The sequence below is a fragment of the Eumetopias jubatus genome, unplaced genomic scaffold (genome assembly GCF_037043125.1).
Source record: "Eumetopias jubatus isolate StellerSeaLion01/CBP00866 unplaced genomic scaffold, mEumJub1_p1.0 scaffold_11, whole genome shotgun sequence".
In the NCBI taxonomy this organism is placed as follows: Eukaryota; Metazoa; Chordata; class Mammalia; order Carnivora; family Otariidae; genus Eumetopias; species Eumetopias jubatus.
Genome location: NW_028274817.1, coordinates 61720031 through 61741118, shown reverse-complemented (window position 1 = coordinate 61741118; position 21088 = coordinate 61720031). Strand labels below are relative to the sequence as shown.

At 35.6% G+C, this 21088-nt stretch overlaps 1 protein-coding gene and 1 non-coding gene across 6 annotated transcripts in view; one reads left to right on the top strand and one right to left on the bottom strand.

Annotated features, from left to right (window-relative positions):
- The window catches only part of BRWD3 (bromodomain and WD repeat domain containing 3), a 204153-nt gene that overhangs the window by 77954 nt on the left and 105111 nt on the right, over nt 1-21088 (bottom strand). For all 5 annotated transcript variants that reach the window (XM_028101475.2, XM_028101477.2, XM_028101478.2 and 2 more), the window contains 7 exons: nt 20445-20598; nt 16407-16541; nt 15247-15375; nt 14112-14337; nt 4366-4533; nt 1941-2124; nt 366-459 (listed from right to left, as the gene is read on the bottom strand). In XM_028101475.2, coding sequence (XP_027957276.1) covers nt 366-459; nt 1941-2124; nt 4366-4533; nt 14112-14337; nt 15247-15375; nt 16407-16541; nt 20445-20598 — 1090 coding nt within the window. The remainder of the gene's footprint in view (nt 1-365; nt 460-1940; nt 2125-4365; nt 4534-14111; nt 14338-15246; nt 15376-16406; nt 16542-20444; nt 20599-21088) is intronic.
- LOC114207587 (U6 spliceosomal RNA) lies at nt 3223-3324 on the top strand. Its single transcript, XR_003608885.1, has one exon. It is a non-coding gene; the product is annotated as a U6 spliceosomal RNA (small nuclear RNA).

The following is a 21088-nucleotide window of genomic DNA, read 5'->3' as shown; positions in this document are numbered from 1 at the left end:
CCATGGGTAGTAGTTTGTCAACCTCTTACCTAGGATATCCAAACATTTATTTTACACTGTGATTAGTGATCAGCCAATAATTTTAAGGTTTTACTCTAACCATATGAAAATGGTATTTTAATACAAATATTTTATACCTACAATGACCACATGTCCTAAATTTGGGGGGACAGTCCTGACTTTGTGTAATTTTATCTTTATTAATAATTGCCATATATTTCAATTTCAGATTTAAAAACTAGGTTACCTATATGTAGTCAACTAGCAAAATAACCCCTTAACATATAACTGCTACCTTTGAAAAACCCAGTATCTGCAAATACTTGCAAGTAGTGTAACCCAAAGGACTATAAAACTAAACTTACCCTTTGGGTAGGATAAGATGGCTTTTTCTTCTTTTCGACTGTATAAAGACTGATTTCTATGTCACCTTTTGCAGTTCGACATTCTTCCTGAACCCTGATAATAAAGGTCAAAGTGACAGGAAATCATCAAAAATCAAACCAACAGTCTAAGGAGGGCATGTGTTGTGATGAGCACTGGATATTATATGAAACTAATGAATCATTGAACACTACATCAAAAACTAATAATGTACTTATACAGTGGCTAACTGAACATAATAAAAAAATAACTATTAAAAAAATCAAACCAACAGTCTAAAAGCCAGACAACAAAAATTAACTATTTTTAGGTGTACGATAATGACATTTACAATGTTGTATAACAACCATCAACACTATTTGCAAAACTTTTTCATCACTCCAAACAAACTTTGTAACCATTAAGTAGTAACTCTCTATTTCTCCTTCTACCAGTCCTTGTTAACCTCTAATCAACTTTATGTCTCTTTGAATTTGCTTTCTCTATATATTTCATATAAGTGGAATCATATGCTATTTGTCCTTTTGTGTTGGTATTTCACTTAGCATGTTTTTAATGTTTATCCATGTGGTAGCAGGTATCAGAACTTCATTCTTTTTTTTTATGACTGAGCAATATTCCATTGTATGTATATATCACATTTTGTTTATCCATTCATTTGTAGACAGACACTGGCATTATTTCTACTGTTCTGGTATTGTGAATAATATAGCAATGAACATTGGCATACAAGTATCTCTTTGACTTCCTTCTTTCAATTGTACTTTAACGTTTTGAGCAAAGAATTACTTCAAATTCCTCTACTGCCAAGAGTTCATAAATTAGCTATATCTCCCTTTTTCTTATTACTGTCATAGAAAGAAAAAAAAACTAAATTATGTTTGCTACTTGTTGGATGAGCTGGTAAAAAGGCTTGGTAGAGGAGTTAGCATGATTAAGAGATTTTGTATGTTCTCTGTCAAATGTCTTTTTTCTTTCCTAAATCTACTTACAGCCTATGTGGATTATCTGGAGTTGATACTAAAGCAAATGTTAGGATTTCTAAATAAGAATAGGTATTCTAAATTTGAAATTCATCCTAATAAAATCCTTTCATACAAGGAAGTATACTTAGAGGGCATTTCAAAATACACCCTAAGTACTGGGGTCTACAACACATCTATATTGCATTCCCAAACCATTCCAATATCAAATTGAGGGCCTTTTCCTCAGAACCACTGTTGAATTTGGGTCTATATACCACTGACATATTTAATAACAAATGGTCTCAAATTCTTACTTAATAGTATTTGTATTCTTTATCTTCTAACCTAGACTATAAACTCATGGAAAACAAACTATGTTCTTCATTTTTCAGTATTTCCCAAGCCATTTAGCACAAAGCCAAGCAAATTAAAGATAATCATTAAATAGTTGTTATGGAATGAACTAACTGGAATAATGTAGAAAAACTAATACAAAACTCAGCTTCATTAAAAAATACCTTAGTTATTAAAATTTACTAACTAAACAATAAAATTCTCAATTTTCTTATCAATGTTACCTTATTGACTCACCTACTAACTCCATTATTTAGTTCATTGACCACCACTCTTCTGCTCCATGCCATGAGATCTCGTTCAGTGGCCATCTGGCTCCGGGGAGCATTGTTATGCATTTGTCGGACACCTTCAATTTGACCACTACGTCGAAGCCCAATATTTGGGGATGAAGATATGTCCATATTTGGACTTCTCAGAGCTAAAATAAAAAGAAAGGTACCACTTTCTCCCAGTAAAGGCACCAAAATTTTAGATATCAGTACTCTAAAATAGGAGAGTCTAAGATGGTACTTCTAGACAATATTGCCATCCTTTTGTTCTACATTTTCTGTACCACCTTTATGGTTTTTAAACTGTGTTGAATAAAGCAAAGCACTCAATAAATGTTTAAAGTTTCTATCACTCTTTTAAATTTTTTCAAAGTACGTTCACATCTGTCATCTACTAAATGCTTAGGAAATACAAAAAGTGTATTTAACAGATTTGGTAGATTCACAAATGCTTAATAGTACTACTTCAGAAAGCAGCTTTTAATCTAAATCTTATATTTAGCCCACTAAAAGGACTATGAATAAAGTTTCAATAGGCTTTCAAAAGTAGTAATGAGAGAAAAAGTATAAGGAAAAATATTAACTATCAAAATTTCATTTTCAAAGCTGATAAGCAATGAAAGAAAGGGGAAATAAAGTAATGAAACCTTTTTTAAGCCCCTAGACATTCCCTGTTAATTTATTTTTGTTGTATTTGCAAATAAAATAAAAATGGAAATTGAATGATTCATTCAACTGTTAAAATAAGCACCCAGGAAAGACAAAAATGAAACAAACAAACAAAAATCATTGGAAACAGAAGTCAGTGGGGTCACTCTGACTAATGGCATTTCAAATATATCCACAGAAATCTAGTATGGAGGGTAGAGTTGAACGCCGATTTCATTAATGAATCTCTAAATCAGGGTTCTAAGAATGTTTAACAAAAAGGGCCTGGTTATGTAGGATTATCAGCCCACTTCTTATCCTGTTCCAGATTAAGGAAAGCTTAGTTAGGTGCTCCTTAGGTGAACAAAAAATATTTTTATTTTAATTTTAGAGGATACTTAAGAATCAGGAAATGAGTATAATACTCTGTGAATCACCTCAAATTTAAATCACTTTATTCAATTCCTGGACTCCCAAAGCTATAATACCCAAATAAACCCCAATTACATAAATGTAAAAAGAAACACATTTGCCAAAATCCCATAAGAAGACTGCATTTTGAAGTACTACTAATAGTTCTTGAAAAAGGCAAAACTGATGATGCACACTTTGGCAGCACTTATATTGAAATGATACAGAGAAGATTATCATGGCCCCCGAGTGAGGATGACACACAAATTCATGAAGTATTACATCATTAAAAAAAATATAAAACTGACAGAAGCTAAGATTTATATAAAATTCAGATATATATGGCACCTGGGTGCCTCAGTCAGTTGGGCATCTGCCTCCGGCTTGGGTCATGATCCAAGTCCCAGGATCAAGTCCCTCATGGGCTCCCTGATTGGCAAGGGAGTATGCTTCTCCCTCTGGCTCTCCCTCCTCGTGTGTTTCTCTCTCTCACTCTCTCTCTCTCTCAAATAAATAAAATCTTTTAAAAAATTCAGATGTATAGCCACATTTCATGTAAAGTGAAGAAAAGATATAATAAATTAGAATACTGCCAGTATTCAAACTGTTATGAAAATCAATTCATAAGTTGCATCTGTATTTCCTAAGAATAGGGCTTATCTTCCAGTGTATTTTTTTTTAAAAGATTTTATTTATTTGACAGAGAGAGACACAGCAAGAGAGGGAACACAAGCAGGGGGAGCGGGAGAGGGAGAAGCAGGCTTCCCGCTGAGCAGGGAGCCCAATGCGGGGCTCGATCCCAAGAACCCTGGGATCATGACCTGAGCCGAAGGCAGACGCTTAACGACTGAGCCACCCAGGTGCCCCCCTTTTTTTTTTAAAGATTTTATTTCCAGTGTATTTTTGTAAATTCAAGAAACGAAGGGGATAACGTTGCTTTTTTTTTTTTTCCAACAAAGGAGGGTAAATTTTTTGTTAGTAATTTTTACATTCACATGGTTTAATTTCGAAAACATTATAGGTTGGTTCTCCTTTTACAAAAAGGCTGTACTTACTGCAGCACCTCATATATTATAACAAAAGGAAAGACTGCAAATACATTCTTGAGTTAGGAGAAAACAGTATATTAAATATCACCTGTATTTCTTAAGAAACGCTAAGAACTCTTAGCCACAAACGAAAATGAGATTATGGCACTTTGGTGTATTTGATATCACAATTGTAAATTAATAAAAATGTTCTTATTTAAAAACCTAAAATGTTCCTTACATGTAATTACTTAGTGCAATTAAAATAAAGTAACTCCATCATATAAATATATACATACTTACCACCATTAGCAGAATATGATCTATTAATTGGAAAATGTGGAATATCTCCTTCGTTAATTAGTCTAAGATCTTGTTCTCTCTGTAGCTCCCTGATTATTCCATCAAGAATGCTTTCATCTTGGTCATTGGTTTGTTGCCCAATTACTTGTTCTACCACCTCACCATCACCTTAATGACACCAAGATATAAAACCACAAAATTACATACATTTTAATATACCTTAAATACAGTAAAAATAACCTTCATCTATAAATCTCTAGATAAATAATAAAAAACAAGATTAAAATGAAAATAAAACATATATCAAAAAGTATTTATAAAGAACTTTTAAATTGTTTGATATGTCAGCTTGTGTGTTCACATGACTTAACAAATGTCCCCAAATTAGCCATTATTAGGAGGGTCTTCTCATTTTAAAGAATAATCATTAAATTATGAATTTCCAAATGTACTTTCTTGATGAAATATTCCAAGCAAAAAGTCCAGAGTAGAGATCTGAGTAAAGTTTAAAGTGCAACCACAGATACAGAAAATGTTTTGCATCTTTCTTTCATGAGAATTTCCTTTCTGAAATAAATCAAAATAATGGTCTTTCAAATACTGTCTCTTTCAAAAACATCTCAGTATATTGATAAGTACAGAAATTATTTCTACTGACACACTGAAATACAATGGTTATATCTGAATACTTTATTTACTTCTATATTCTTTTTCTTTCCTTCTTTTTAAAGATTTATTTATTTATTCCAGAGATGGGAGGGAGGGGCACAGAGATAGGGAGAGAATCCTCAAGCAGACTCTATGCTGAGTACAGAGCCACACGGGGCTGGATCTCAGGTCCCTGAGATCATGACTTGAGCCAAAATCAAGAGTCAGACACTCAACCAACTGAGCCACCCAGGTGCCTCTATATTCTTTTTCTTAAATACATCTTAGACATGTTTTTCATCTTGTCCTCTAGTCGGACTAAAAGGTATCCAAAAGAGCAGCGAAGTAGCCAGACATCAGGTCTTATAGGAAATGAAGTATGATGAATTAGAGACTTTTTTTACTCAAATGTGTTGAGTTTTATCTATTTAATATTCATGCTTTTCCCCTTGTTTACATATATGACATTATAAAAGTCAATATTAGCAAACATATAACACCATTTCATTGCTCTACAGATCTTTATGAGAGAATACATAAAAGGATATGCAACATTTCACTCTATAAAAAACAAATCAAATATTAAATCTCTAGTAAAGAAATAAAATTCCATTTACAATTCAATATCTACACCATACCTGGAAGAAAACCTACAAAAAACAAACTAAGATCTGAAGGCATTCTGGTGTGGTGGATGGGGTATGAGAGGCAGAAAATGCAAGAGAAATACATAAACAAGATTTGCTATGGAGGGGAAGATAGCTGTGGAGTAGTAGGAGACTAGGCTTGCCTCCTCCCATGAATACAAGTAGATAAATACCAATTCACCCTAAATACTCCAGAAATTGATCTGAAGACTAGGAGAACAAACTCTACAACTAAAGGTAGAGAAGAGGCCACATCAGAGAAGGTAGGAAGTGCAGAGACATGGCTTGGGATAGAAACAGATCATGGCTTCCATAGTGGGGAGGGAGCCAAGGTCGTAGAGAAGGGCAAGAGACAGACTAGCACAAAGGGGAGCTCACATGGGAAAGATGAATCCTCACAGCAACTGGCTTGGTAAGCCAGAGGGGCTGAATTTCACGAGCTCTTGAAAACAGTGGGGCTTAAAGCCTGGAGTTTTATAGGTCAATGGGTTTGGCTCTGGGAGAGCATGCAAAGCATTGGGGCTGCTCTTGGAAAGAATTCAGGGCAAACAGCCCATAAACTTGTGGCGTGGAAACTGATCTCAAGAGCGCCTGAGGCACACAGTGGGGAGCTTATTTGCCCATCTCAGAGTGTGTCCCAGAGAGGCAGGATTCATGAAAAGACCCGTCTGTGAACAAAGTAACTAGCAGCCGCCGTTTTCCTCCCATCTGCATAAGCACAGGGTCACCTATGGGAAACAGCACAGCACCAGAACTTACTACCTAAATTGCTTATGCCAAGTCCCGCCCCATTGTGCTCAGATGGAACTGACCTTCCAAGTCACACTTAACCTCAGTCCTAACACAGCAGTTCTCTTCCCTCAGACTGGCCGAAACTCCTGCCAACACTGCATCTCCTGATCCAGGAGTTTTGCAGGACCTGGGTTCCAGTGGCAGTGGCAACATGTCTCATTTCACAAGCAGACCAGAGCACACCAGTTAAAGCTCACCACAAAAGGCCAAGGACCAAACAATGCTGACAACAGGCAAAGACAGCATCTACAGAAGATGGGCCTAAAGAATAAAGTGGCCAGCACAGAAGAGCAGAGAGCATGCACCACACATTAGAAAAATTCACTGAAGTGTCGGATCCTGGGGAAAAGGGGACACTGCACTCCAGGGTATTACAAGGACTTCTTCTTCAGAAGGTCATTACCCCCAAGAAGAGGAGACATAGCTGACTTATCTAACACACAGAAACAGATACACGAGAAGCAAACAAAGTGAGAAGACAGAGGAATTTCCCCCAAATGAAAAAAGAGGACAAAGCCACAGCCAGAGATCTAAAAGCAAAATAGATATAAGTAACATGCTTGATAGAGAATTTAAAGTAATGATCATAAAGCTATGCACTGGACTTGACAAAAGAGTGGAAGACATTAGTGAGACACTTAAAAAAGAGATAAGGAATAATATAGCAGAGATAAAGGATTTACTAAACAAAATGAATAACATGGTTGACAGAATAAACAGCAGTCTGGAAGAAGCAGAGGAACAAATTAATGACCTAGATGACAGTAATGGAAAGTAGTCAAGCTAAACAAAAGAGAGAAAGAAGAATTATGTGAAAGAATTAGAGAACTCAGTGACTCCATCAAACATAATAACATTCATATTATGGGAGTCCCAGAAGAAAGAAAAAGAGAAAAGAGGGCAGAGAATATATTTTAAGAAATAATAGCTTAAAACTTCCCTAATCTGGGGAAGGAAACAGATACCCAGATCCAGGAGGCACAGAGAACCCCCAACAAAATCAACAAAAGCAGATCCACACAAAGACATATTATAATTAAAATGGCAAAATATACTTATAAATAAAAAAAATTTTAAGTCAGCAAGACAAAAGAACACAGTTACACATAACGGAAATCCCATAAGGCTATCAGCAGCTTTTTCAGCAGAAATGTTATAACAAAAAGGGAGTGGCACGATATGCTCATAGTGCTGAATGGGAAAAATCTGCAGGCAAGAATACTCTATCCAGCAAGGTTATCTTTCAGAATAGGAAAGCTAAAGAGTTTCCCAGACAAACAAAAACTAATGGAGTTAATGACCAATAAACCAGCTCTATAAAAAATATTAAAAATAATTCTTTGAGTGGAAAGGAAAGACCAAAAGTGACAGTATCAAGTAGGAAACATAAAGCAGTGAAAATGAGTATTTCTGTAAGAAATCAGTCAAGAGACACACACACACACACACACACACACACACACGAAGAATGTAAAATATGACACCATATACCTAAAATGTGGGGAGGAGAGGAGTAAAGAATGGGTTGAATATTTTTTTTTAAATTTTTTATTGTGATGTTAATCACCATACATTACATCATTAGTTTTTGATGTAGTGTTCCATGGTTCATTGTTTGTGGATAACACCCAGTGCTCCATGCAAAACGTGCCCTCTTTAATACCCATCACCAGGCTAACCCATCCTTCCACCCCCCTCCCCTCTAGAACCCTCAGTTTGTTTTTCAGAGTCCATCATCTCTCATGGTTCGTCTCCTGCTCTGATTTCCCCCCCTTCATTCTTCCCCTCCTGCTATCTTCTTTTTTTTTTCTTAACATATATTGCATTATTTGTTTCAGAGATCTGTGATTCAACAGTCTTGCACAATTCACAGCGCTCACCATAGCACATACCCTCCCCAGTGTCTATCACCTGGCCACCCCATCCCTTCCACCGCCCCACTCCAGCTACCCTCAGTTTGTTTCCTGAGATTAAGAATTCCTCATATCAGTGAGCTCATATGATACATGTCTTTCTCTGACTGACATTTCGCTCAGCATAACACCCTCCAGTTCCATCCAAGTCATTGCAAATGGCAAGATCTCATTCCTTTTGGTGGCTGCATAATATTCCATTGTATATATATACCACATCTTTATCCATTCATCTGTCGATGGGCATCTTGGCTCTTTCCACAGTTTGGCTATCATGGACATTGCTGCTATAAACATTGGGGTGCACATACAAGAATGGGTTGAATCTTAAATGACCATCAACTTAATATAGACAGCTAGAAGATGGTGGTGTAGTAGGAGGACCCTAGGTTCATCTCATCCCTCAAACACAACTAGATAACTATCAAATCATTCTGAATACCCAAGAAATAAACCCAAGGACTGACAGAACAAACTCTACAATTAGAGGGAGAGAAGATGCATATCAAGAAAGATAGGAAGTGTGGAGACATGGTTTGGAGGAGAAACAGCATGGGTGCTGTGGAGGGAAGGGAGCCCTGATCGCAGAGAAATGCAAGAGAGTGAGGAGCACACAAGGGAATGCACAAGGAGAACACTTCCCTAGTTATTGGCTGGGAAAATGAGAAGGGCTGATTTTTGTGAGTTTTTGCAACCAGCGGGGTTTAAAGACAGGAGTTTTAAAGGTAAGGTCAGTATGCATGGCTGGGATAGAGCCCTGAGGCCACTGTGCTGCTCTAGGAGAGAAGGCAGATGAACAACCATGGGACAAACAGCAAGAAAACAGCAACTGAAAAACACCCGGATACACTGGGAGAGATTATTCGCTCTTTTCAGAGTGCTTCTTTGAGAGCAGCAAGCACAGAGACCCCTCTCCTGGGACAAAAGAGCTGGCTGGTGCCATTGTCTTCCCCTGACCATCACATAAACAGAGAGCCACCTTCAGTAAACAGCACAGCGCCAACGCTGGCTGCCTAACTTGCTTACATCAGGACCCACACCCCTGCACTCTGCCCTTACTGCCCTTCTAGGTAAAGTTTGCCTCAGTTCCAGTACAGTGGGCCTCTTCCCCAGAAGACCAGCAGAAACCCCTGCACACACCACAACTCCTGACCAGAGAGGTCTGCAAGGCATCAGTTCTAGTGGAAGTACCATCAAGTCTCATTTAACAAGCAGAACAGAGCACACATAGTGAAAACATGCCACACTCTGGCCAAGGTCCAAACACTGCCCACTGCAGGCAAGGAGAGCCTCTGAAGAGGAATGGTCTGAAGGACAGAGCAGTTGAAACAAAGCAGCAGAGTGTACTCAGCACACACCAGAGACACTCCTTGAAGCACCAGACCCTGGACACTTTATGACTTCTTCTTCATAAAGCCATAATTCTCAGGAGCAGGAAACATAACAGGCTTTTCTAACACAGAGAAGTAGACAGAGACTTAGAAAAAATGCCGAGATGGAGGAATTCAAACACAAAATAAGGTCACGGCCAGAGATCTAAGCAAAACAGATATAAGTAATATGTCTGATGGAGAATTTGAAGCAACAGTCATAAGGATACTCACTGGGCTTGAGAAAAGCATGGAAGGCTTCAGGAGGCCCTTAACCCAGGGATAAAAGGGTTGAAAAACTGTCAGAAATGAAGAATGCAATAATTGAGATTCAAAATAGGCTGGATGCAATGAAGTTAATATAGACAGCTATATGCACAAGAGGTTCTACGTAAAACTAATGATAACCACAAATCAAAAAACACTAATAGATAGGTAAAGAATAAAGAGAATGGAATCCAAATATATCACTAAAGCAAATCAGCAAAACTTAAAAGAGAGAAAGATAAGTAAGGATCAGAGAAAAAACTTCAGAAATAACCACAGTACAAGTAGCAATAAATACATATCTATCAATAATTACTTTGATGTAAATAAACTAAATGCTCCAGTCAAAAGACATAGGGTGACAGAATGAATTAAAAAAAAACAAAAACAAACAAGACCCATCTATATACTACCTATAGGAGACTCATTTTAGACCTAAAGACACATGCAGGGTGAAAGTGAGGGAACTGAAAAACATTTATCATGCAAATGCATGTGAAAAGAAAGCTGGAGTATCAATACCTATATCAGAAAATACACATTTTAAAATATACATTTTAAAACAAAGACTATAACAAGAGATGAAGAAGGACTCTATATAATAACAAAGGGGACAATCTACCAAAAAGGTAACAATTATAAATATTTACGCACCCAACATGGGAGTACTAAATACATAAAACAGTTAATAACAAACATAAAGGAACCAATCAATAATACAATAATAGTAGGGGACTTTAATACACTACTTACATCTAAAGATTTTATTTATTTATTTGACAAAGAGACACAGCGAGAGAGGGAACACAAGCAGGGGGAGTGGGAGAGGGAGAAGCAGGCTTCCCGCAGAGCCGGGAGCCTGATGCGGGGCTCGATACCAGGACCCTGGGATCATGACCTGAGCCGAAGGCAGACATTTAACGACTGAGTCACCCAGGCACCCCTTTCTACCAAACATTTAAAGAAGAGTTAACACCTATTCTTCTCAAAGTATTCCATAAAATGTAAGAGGAAGGAAAATTTCCGGAATCATTCTATGAGCCCAGCAATACCCTGATAACCAAAATCACATAGACACCACTAAAAAAGAATACAGGTCAATCTCTTTGAAGAACATAGATGCAAAAATCCTCAACAAAATACTAGCAAACAGAATCCAACAATCAAGTAGGATTTATTCCTTGACTGCAAGGGTGGCTCAGTATTCACAAATCAATCAATTTGATATACCACATTAATAAATGAAAGGATGAGAACCATATGATCCTTTCAATAGATGTAGAGAATGCATTTGATATAGTATAACATCCATTCATGATAAAAACCCTCAACAAAGTAGGGATAGAGGGAACATACCTGAACATCATGAAGGCTGTATACAAAAAAATCCCCAACTAATATAATCCTTGATGGGGAAAAACTGAGAGGTTTCCCCTTAGGGTAAGGAACTATAAAAGAATGTCTACTCTCACCACTTTTATTCCAGATGGTACTGGAATCCTAGCCATAGCCATCAGATCACACACAAAAAAATATAGGGCAGGCAAATTGGTAAGGAAAAAGTTAAATGTTCACTACCTGCAGATGACATGAGACTATATAGAAAACCCTAAAAACTCTACCAATAAACTACTAGAACTGACATATGAATTCAGGAGTCACGGGATATAAAATCAATGTGCAGAAATCTATTGCATTTCTATATACTTATAATGAAGCAGCAGAAAGAGAATTTAAGAAAACAATCACATTTGAAATTATATAAAAAATAATATTACCTAGGAATAAACCTATAACCAAAGAGGTGAAAGACCTATCTTCTGGAAACTATAAAATACTGATGACAGAAATTGAAGATGACACCAAGAAATGGAAAGACATCCATGCTTATGGATTGAAGAACAAATATTTAAAAATGTCTATGCTGGGGCACCTGGGTGGCTCAGTCCATTAAGCAGCTGACTCTTGATTTTGGCTCAGGTCACGATCTCAGGGTCCTAGGATTGAGCCCCGAGTCGGGTTCCATGCTCAGTGGAGAGTCTGCTTGAGAATTCTCTCTCTCCCTCTGCCCCTCTCGCCACTCTCTCTCTCTCATAAATAAATAAATCTTTAAAAAATTTTTTAAAAGACCTAAATGTGAGTTCTGAAACCATAAAAATCCTAGAGGAGAGTATAGGCAATAATTTCTCTGATATCAGCCATAGCAACATTTTTGTAGATATGTCTCCTGTGGCAAGGGAAATAAAAGCCAAATAAACTATTGGTACTACATCAAAATAAAAAGCTTCTGCACAGCAAAGGAAGCAGTCAACAAAACTAAATGTTATCCTACTGAATGATAGAAGATATCTGCCAAGGACATATCCAATAAAGGGTTAGTATCTAAAATATATAAAGAACTTACATAAATCAACACCCAAAAACCAAATAATCCAATTAAAAGATGGGCTGAAGAAATAAACATTTCTCCAAATAAGACATCCAAATAGCCAACAGACACATGAAAAGATGCTCAACATCACTCATCATCAGGGAAATGCAAATCCAAACTACAATGAGATACCACCTCACACTTGTCTAAAATAAAAAACACAAGAAACTTTAAGTGTTGGCAAGGATGTGGAGAAAAAGGATCCCTTTTGCAATGTTTGTGGGAATGCAAACTGTGCAGCTACTGTGGAAACAGTATGGAGGTTCCTCAAAAAGTTAAAAATAGTGGGGCACCTGAGTGACACAGTCAGTTAAGTGTCTGACTCTTGATTTCAGCTCAGGTCATGATCTCAGGATCGTGAGGTAAGAGGCTGGTGTTGGGCTCTGTTCTCAGAGGGCAGTCTGCCTGAGATTCCCTCTCTCTCTCCCTCTGCCCCTCCCTGCACTTGCTCTCTCTCAAATAAATAAATCTTTAAAAAAAAGTTAAAAATAGAGGTACCCTAAGATCCAATAACTGCACTACTGGGTATTCACCCAAAAAACACAAAACGTCAATTCAAAAGGATAAATGTACCCCTAAGTTTATAGCAGCATTATTTACAATAGCCAAAATATAGAAGCAGCCCAAGTGTCCATCAATAGATTAATGAATGAAGAAGATATAGTATGTATACACACACACACACACAAATGCACAATGGAATATTATTCAGCCATAAAAAAGGATGAAATCTTGCCATTTGTGATGACAGGGATAGAGCTAGAGAGTGTAATGTTAATTGAAATAAGTCAGTCAGAGAAAGATAAATATTGTATTACTTCATTCATATGTGGAATTTAAGAAACAAAACAAATGAGCAGAGGAAAATAAAAGAGAGAGAGACAAGCCAGGAAATAGTCTCTTAACTATAGAGAACAAACTGATGATTAGTAGAGGGGAGGTAGGTGGGGCTTGGGTCAAATAGGTGATAGGGATTAAAGTGTGCATTTGTCGTGATGAGCACTTGTGATGAGAACAGGGTGATACATGGAATTCTTGAATCACTATATAGTATATAGTATGCCTGAAACAGATATAACACTGCATGTTAACCATACTGGAATTAAAATTTGAAAAAGAAGAGTTGCTTTGACAGGGAATAGCATTTTTCAGTGTCTTATTCTAGTATCCTTACATCATGCATCATGCTCATCACTGCTTCCTTTATATCCTCCAGGATTGACTATCATTTAAACACCAAATAATTCTTTGCATTTCACACAAGAGAATGGGTAAATGGCCATTTCCCAGTTTTTGATTTTTGAAATTTCCTCATCTTTGGTCCATTAATTATGGACTGTCAAATCAAAAAACCAGTAATAAGAGCAGTGGAATTTCACCAATGAGAAAAGCTTGACACACTAAAGTTAGTACATTTAATGTTCAGGGTTCTAAGAAAGCAGGTCAATACATTCTCTGCTTGAGTATATGCTTGTTGTCCTAATCCATTTATCTGTGTTTAAGTGATATAAAAATGTAAAACTACCCTGGTAAGTACTAGGCAACTGAAAATTAATAGAAGTATTAGGTAAAATATGGTATAACCTACTACAGAGTTTAGCAAGGGACATATAAAGAGAACAGCAGCAAGTATAACATTTTGCAAAATGTTTTAAATTTAATTTTAGAGATAACATACCATTAGCCACATATCCCAGCTGTGGTATAAGTTGTTCATCTTTACAATTTTCCCGTCCTGGTACTAGTCTTTGGAATTTTGTAGGATGAGGATTGCCATCAACATCCACCAAGAATGGGGGAGGCATGAGGTGAGGAGCTTGTTGGGTTTGTTCATCCAGTACATAGTTGTTGGCATCACGGATAAGAGGTCGATAATCCGTGTGGAAGAACATCTGATCTGGAATCTTTATGACAGGTTTTAAGTATTTAACATGCATAGGGAATTAATTTTTATTCCTAGAGAGAATGCATTTTTCAAATCAGACACTTTTTACATACTCTTATAGCCCTCTACTGTTTTATGTTCCCTCTAGGTAGAAATGAATCACCTAAACAGTAATCTTATCTCTTCTCCACAAAATCCTATAATCTGTATTACTTTCTGGCCCTATATCATATTTCTCCAATTAGCATATGAAGGAGAGCAATACCATAGTAGATAAAGTTAGGTATTTTTACTTAAGTTGTAAACATACAAACATTTATAGCTATTTTTATTGCTTATTTCTATTCAAATAAGGATAGATGGGAGTATAATATAAATAGCAAAGCAAGTAAATACCAAATACATAAAAAATACTCAAAGATGATAGGTATTGAGCTAAACTCAATGATTCTGAGTTCTCTTCCAATTCTAAGAATCCATAATCTATTTCAAATTCAGAGCTAATAAAATATAAAGAACCATTTAAGCTAGCTTCCAAAGTATTTTAACAAGATGGATAATAGGTAAAGTGGCCAAGCAAGAAAATTAACATTTGGTCACCAGCTGTTTATTTCTAATTTATGATAAGTTAGAGGATGCAATCTGGTAAAGTTGTTCCCATTATACCTGAAGGGCAGTACAGAGAATATGTTCTAAGCGAAAGGATTTCCTAATGAATTTTTTATCTACATCACCCTATATCTTAATAGCGATTCAAACTGCCAAGCCTATGTTCTGGCAGTGATGAAAACTTTTGTCAAGAAAGGTGACTTTGTTATTTTATATCTATTGACACACAATGACCCTTATTAACTGGAAGACTTCAAATAAGATTTATGAATGATACAATCCAAAATTATAGTCTATAACAAAAATCAAACAGACTAACCTTTTCATAGTATTTACTGCATCCAAAACCAAAAAGCAGCAAATGCCCATGAGAGTCTGTGCAGGCAAAATGGTTTCCATCTGGTGAAAATTTACAATCAAACACTGCACCATGGCCTTGGCCTTCAATCTGAAATTTAGAGGAGTCACTTTAAGTCATCTTTAAGAGGTAATTTTCAAATAAGTAGGCAATAGATTCTGCTTCCTAATATCTTGGATTCTGTGATGCATCTACATTCCAATGTACTCTCTGGCTTCTGTTGCCAGAACCCTACTGAAACAGTAAAGCTCTGAAAGAAATTAGGAAGAATCAAAATGCAATAGATGGATGGTATCACACATTACTAGCAATGTCGTATCTCAAGAAATACTAAATGAGTGACTGAGAATAAAAAAAGACCTAAACACGACCAAAATGACAAAAGTGCTATCTCAGCAAAATCAAGATAATATCTTCACACCTTAAATTATAATGCAAGCAACCTTAAAATAACCTTCCTAAAATTAAAGCACATAAATCAATTTTACTAACAAAAGACAGAGGGTATTAACACTCTCAAACTGTACAAAGCCTATAAAAGGGAGCTCAAAGGTTGACAATTTAGAAATGTTTCCTCAGAACTAACACTAAATATGGAGGATGTGAGTATTCCCATTACCATAGGAGGGTGTTCTACTGGAAAAAGAGGTAGCTCACCAGATTTTCCCATGGTTTGTATGAAATATATCTTAAGAGTATCTATACCTCCAATTCCATGTTTACCAAACAACTTCCTGATTACTAACTAAGCCATATGGAGTTTACCAGAAGCAGATACAATACAGTCACTGTTATGATTCATACATTACGATTATTGTTTAAACATTAACCTTTTTGTGAGTTTGGTTACTGTTACCTCCAAAAGCTTATTAAATTTGAGTTTCTAGAATTTAGAGCTGGGGACAAGAATTTGGAAAATGCTAATGCCATGATAACAGAGTCACTCTGAAAGGTGTAATTCTTGATTGGCCTTACTCTCAGGTCTTGAGATATTCTCTAAGTTATTGTATGGATTTAAACACAGATGACAAAGGTTCCTTGGCACTAAGTATACTTTAATTACCAAGTTGTCATATAAGAGATGTCTGTTTTAATATGAACTAAACACAGATTTTTCTTACCATGTTAAAATAATTCCGAATTTTGGTTCCCCGGTCAAGGTCCCAAATAAAAATGTTCCCATCATGACCCGCTGAAAGTATGATCCTTTGATCAAATGGATGTGCTTCCAAAACAAATACTTCATCATCATGTCCCTGTGATAAAAATCAATATTAAAAATGAAAAGCAACACCAAGTATTTGGTTTATTTGGCCAGAAGATCTCAGGAATGTGCTACTAATCCCACGCAGATGAATTTATGTACACCACAGCATTTACTACATGGACACTAAAAGAAACAGTTCAGAGTTCCTTATATGTTTAGGTGCTGATTTCAAAAAGTATTCAATACAGAAGACCCAGGAAGGTGTTTAAAGTGTAGTCCAAAACAGTTACACCTCATTAACCAGGCCCCTGAAATAGAATTTGTATTTCTATGACTCTGCTATTTAAGACCCACAGAAAATGGGACAAACAGGATCTTTCATTAACACCCAATTCTGCCACAGAGATAACACACAAACCTTCATTGTTCTTTATCCAGCACTCTTTATCCCTAGTATTCAAATTAGATTTTGGAAGGCCCCATGGTACATTCAAACAAAAAAGCATAGTGGCTCTGCCCTTTATCTACTTTACAGTTGAAGGTTTCATTTAATATGCTATCTGAAAAATGGGTTTGTTGCTAAAAAAAAGTTTGAAAACCAATGCTCTCTATATATGTTTCCCTTACTGATGAGTATCAGTATATAGAGACCTTATATCAGGAGTCTGCAACTATATAGCCTTCAGGCCAAATCTAGCTCCCAGACATTTTTGTACACACAGCCTGTGAACTAAGAATGGTTTTTACATTAAAAGTCTTCAGAAAAACAAAGAATATACAACAGAGACTATATGTGGCCTGCAAAGCCTAAAATACTTATTATCTGGCCTCTTAAAGAAGTAGTTTGCCAACACTTGGTTCAGATCATTGTTAAGGAGAATACATGATTAACAATAGGCTCCAAGTCTTAGAAAAGCATGCATTATACTGAAGTTGCATTTCACTTAGGAACACATCAGCATATTACACATCAGTAGTTTTTAGAAATCATCATATCTTATGACCCTAAAAAGTGCATTTTATCCTAAATCATTGTATAAAAAATGGAATAGAGCACCCTACCATGTTACCTTTAGGTACAAAAACATAACTTATTAAAAAATAACTGCAGACTGCCTCAAAATGTGTAGGTAAAATCCCATTGCAATAAATACTCATACAACTGAAAGTTTACCAAGACTCTTCCCAGTGACCACTAAAAAATTACTTGTTATATGCTAAATATAGCATATAACAAATACTTTCTCAGGTTCCTAATGAGTAAACAATAAAACTACTTTGTTAAACTCAAATGATAATGATACAACTGTTTCAGTGAACATTGGAAAAGAGGCTTTTAAATAGAGGATTTTATTTGTTGGTCACATGTCATAGGATAGGACACAGTCACTGTATCATAGGGAACAAAACCTAACCAAATTTAGTAATGTCTTAAGATATATCATCTGCCTTATTTTTATTTATTAAGCACACCTCTATTTTCAACACTGCCACACAAATCCAAATTATCATCATGGCCCATCCTACCACAGACTCCTACATTATACCAGAGCCACTCTTATCTTCATTCCAATTCTCTCTATTCTGTTGCCAGAATTATATGGTATTCTTCAAAAGCAAAATTCACATGTCATTCCTTAGCATTTAAATCTTTTAATGGTTTACTGTTGGTCTAGGATAGATCCTATAAGACCCTGAATGGTCTGGCGTCTCTCCATTTCTCCAGGTCTATCTGGTGACACTCTTTCTCTGTGCTCTAGCCAAAAATTGTCTTTCTTTCAACTCCCTTCTACCTGAAGACCTTTGATGTGCTTTTCCCTCTTCCTGTAAGGAACTCCCAACTCTCTCACATATGTAATTTATCAAATATTTATCGATATCCTACCATATTGAGACAGAAAATAAACAAACAAGAAAATACCAGGTAGTGATAAACACTATGATGAAAAGAAAGCAAGGTGATAGAATAAGACAAAGACTGGAAGGCTACTCTAGATTGTTTGATCAGGGAAGGCCTTGTCAAGGAGGTGACATTTAGGCTGAGACGTATTTCTACCTATCTTTCAAATCTTAACCCAAATTTAACTTCCTTAGGAATCCTCTCTGACCCTATTTTGACCAGGGTCAAATAGGTTTAGATCAGGTTTGGTCACCCTATTAGAAACTTGCATTGTATTTTGCACTTCTTTCTTCTGACCATTGATTTAATTATTTTGTGTGTGTGTTTGTTTGTTTGTTTTAATGTTTTTCTTAATAGGCTGTAAATCCCAGTATGATGGGGACTCTCTAATTTACTATTTATTCCTAACATCTAACTCAGCTGCTGGCACACAGTAGATGCTCAGTAAGTATTTGCTGAGTGGAAGAACTTTACACCACACTAAGACCCCAATAAACAAATTGTTAACACAGAAAAGATAAATAGCAAAACTAAGTAGATTTGACTGTTAACAAGGTCTAAAAATAAAAATAGTCTGTTCTAAAATTTTTTCAGTAAAATTCACTGAAAACAGATGACCCATTAATCAATCCATGGGAAGAGTACCACTAAACAGAATTCTAAACTAAGGTACTTGTTAAGACAGAATTTTACACAGATCTATAAAACCAGTGGCTATGACATGAACTTTGAAACTGTGATTTTTAGAGATATAGACTTGTGCTGTCTAATACTGTAGTTAATAGCTACATATGGCTATTAAGCATTTGAAATGTGGCTAGTCCAAATTGAGATGTTGTGTAAGTGTAAAATACACACTAGATTTCAAAGATTTAGTATTTTAAAAATATGAAATAGTTAAAATTAATAATTTTCATATTAGTTACATGTTGAAATGCTACTATTTTGGATATACTGGGTTAAATGAAATATATTATTAAAATTAATTTCACCTGTTGTGCTTTACTTTTTCTGTTGTGGCTACTAGAAAAATTAATATTACATATGTGACTCATATTATATTTCTCTTGGAGCATGCTGCATAGACAAACACTTCCTAATAAAGAATCAAGCAAATAGTATGGATTTTTCTATACATATTAACAGAAACTTATATTGGGGAATAGGGAAAGGCAGAAGGGGATAAAGAATTGGCTAAGCAGATAAAAAAAAAAGAATCTAAAACTCCACTAACACAGTGTCAGGGTTTTATTTAGGAACAAGAATTGGGAGGTATATGGAATTCCTTCCAAAATTAAACAAATCTTTAGAAATCTCAGAGGTTATAAATAAGATTATCTCACAAAGGAGTCAAATAAGGATGGATACTATGGTATACTACAAAGTAAATTGAGTCATGAGAACTGGATTCTAGTCCTTATCACTTACTACTTTGTAAACCATATGGCAATCACTTGGCCCTGTCCTTAAAGTATTTATGAACTGATAACTGAAGCAGATAGGAAATAAGGCTTTTAAGTGGCATTTAACCTGAAGTGTACAAGCTAAACCAACAAACAACCCCACCTATGTGACTTCTGCTGTTAATCCCGTCAGTTTTTCATGCCACAAATATTATAACTTTTACTACAACAAAAAAGAGGAAAAGCCACCTTTTTCTCCTACTTTTTCCTCTTACCTCTACTTCTTGCATAAATGAATCCCTGAAAGTAGAATATAAAGGATACCCTTGTCAAAATAAAGTTAGCTCTACCCCTAAAACAATAATAACAAAAATCCCAACTCATGCTAAAAACAAAATAACTTATATATCCTTGACTGCATTTAACAAAATAAGTAATTATCAGACCTCAAAAGGACCTTGAAATGTATTCATACCTGCTTTTAGCAGCTATACCATGTGCCATCCTTATTTTGCAGATATGTCAACAAAGGTAACTGAAATATTTACTTCTCCGATAGTAAGTCACAGAAAGTAAACTAAAATTTAAATTTCCTGTCTTCTGGAATAATGTCCTTTTTGATCATTTTAATTATTCCAAAAATACTTACAGATAAAGTATGAAGAAGTTGCCCTGTGAGAGAATTCCATACTTTCAAAAGAAAATTGTTCACTGCAGTAATAACTGTGGTGTCATAGCGATCCCAGGCCACCATAGTCACCTTAAGTTTAGTGACCTTGTCTTCTCCAGATGGCAAATTATTCCTAAATAAAATAATTTGCAGTATTCATACATTGTAAATTATTAGCAAAGGTACATCTAAAACAGAAAATTATGAAAAAAAATCCAGTAGCTTATAAATTTTTAGATAAAAAAATCCTAAACTATACTTTTAAGTAACTCACAAAATAAAATACTAAAAGTACCTAAGTAGGGCAAGACCCATAAGCTTATTTTAGGAAGACAAAAGGCACAAAATGACAAAAAAATCTGTAGTTAGTTACACAAGAACAAAAAAAAAGGTGTAACTAGAAAAAAAATCTATGAATCCCTTGAAAAATAAAATACAAGGTCATGTTGGCTACCAGAAAATATGAAGAAAACATATAATGGACACTTTACTCCCTTAAATAATAAATTTTGAAACTAATAGGTCTTAAAAAAGAGCAGCAAGAAATTCATTAACTTTTAGTTGAATATAATATGAATAGCTGGCTAGGACTACAATGTCAGTTCTATATTGTCATTAGGAAG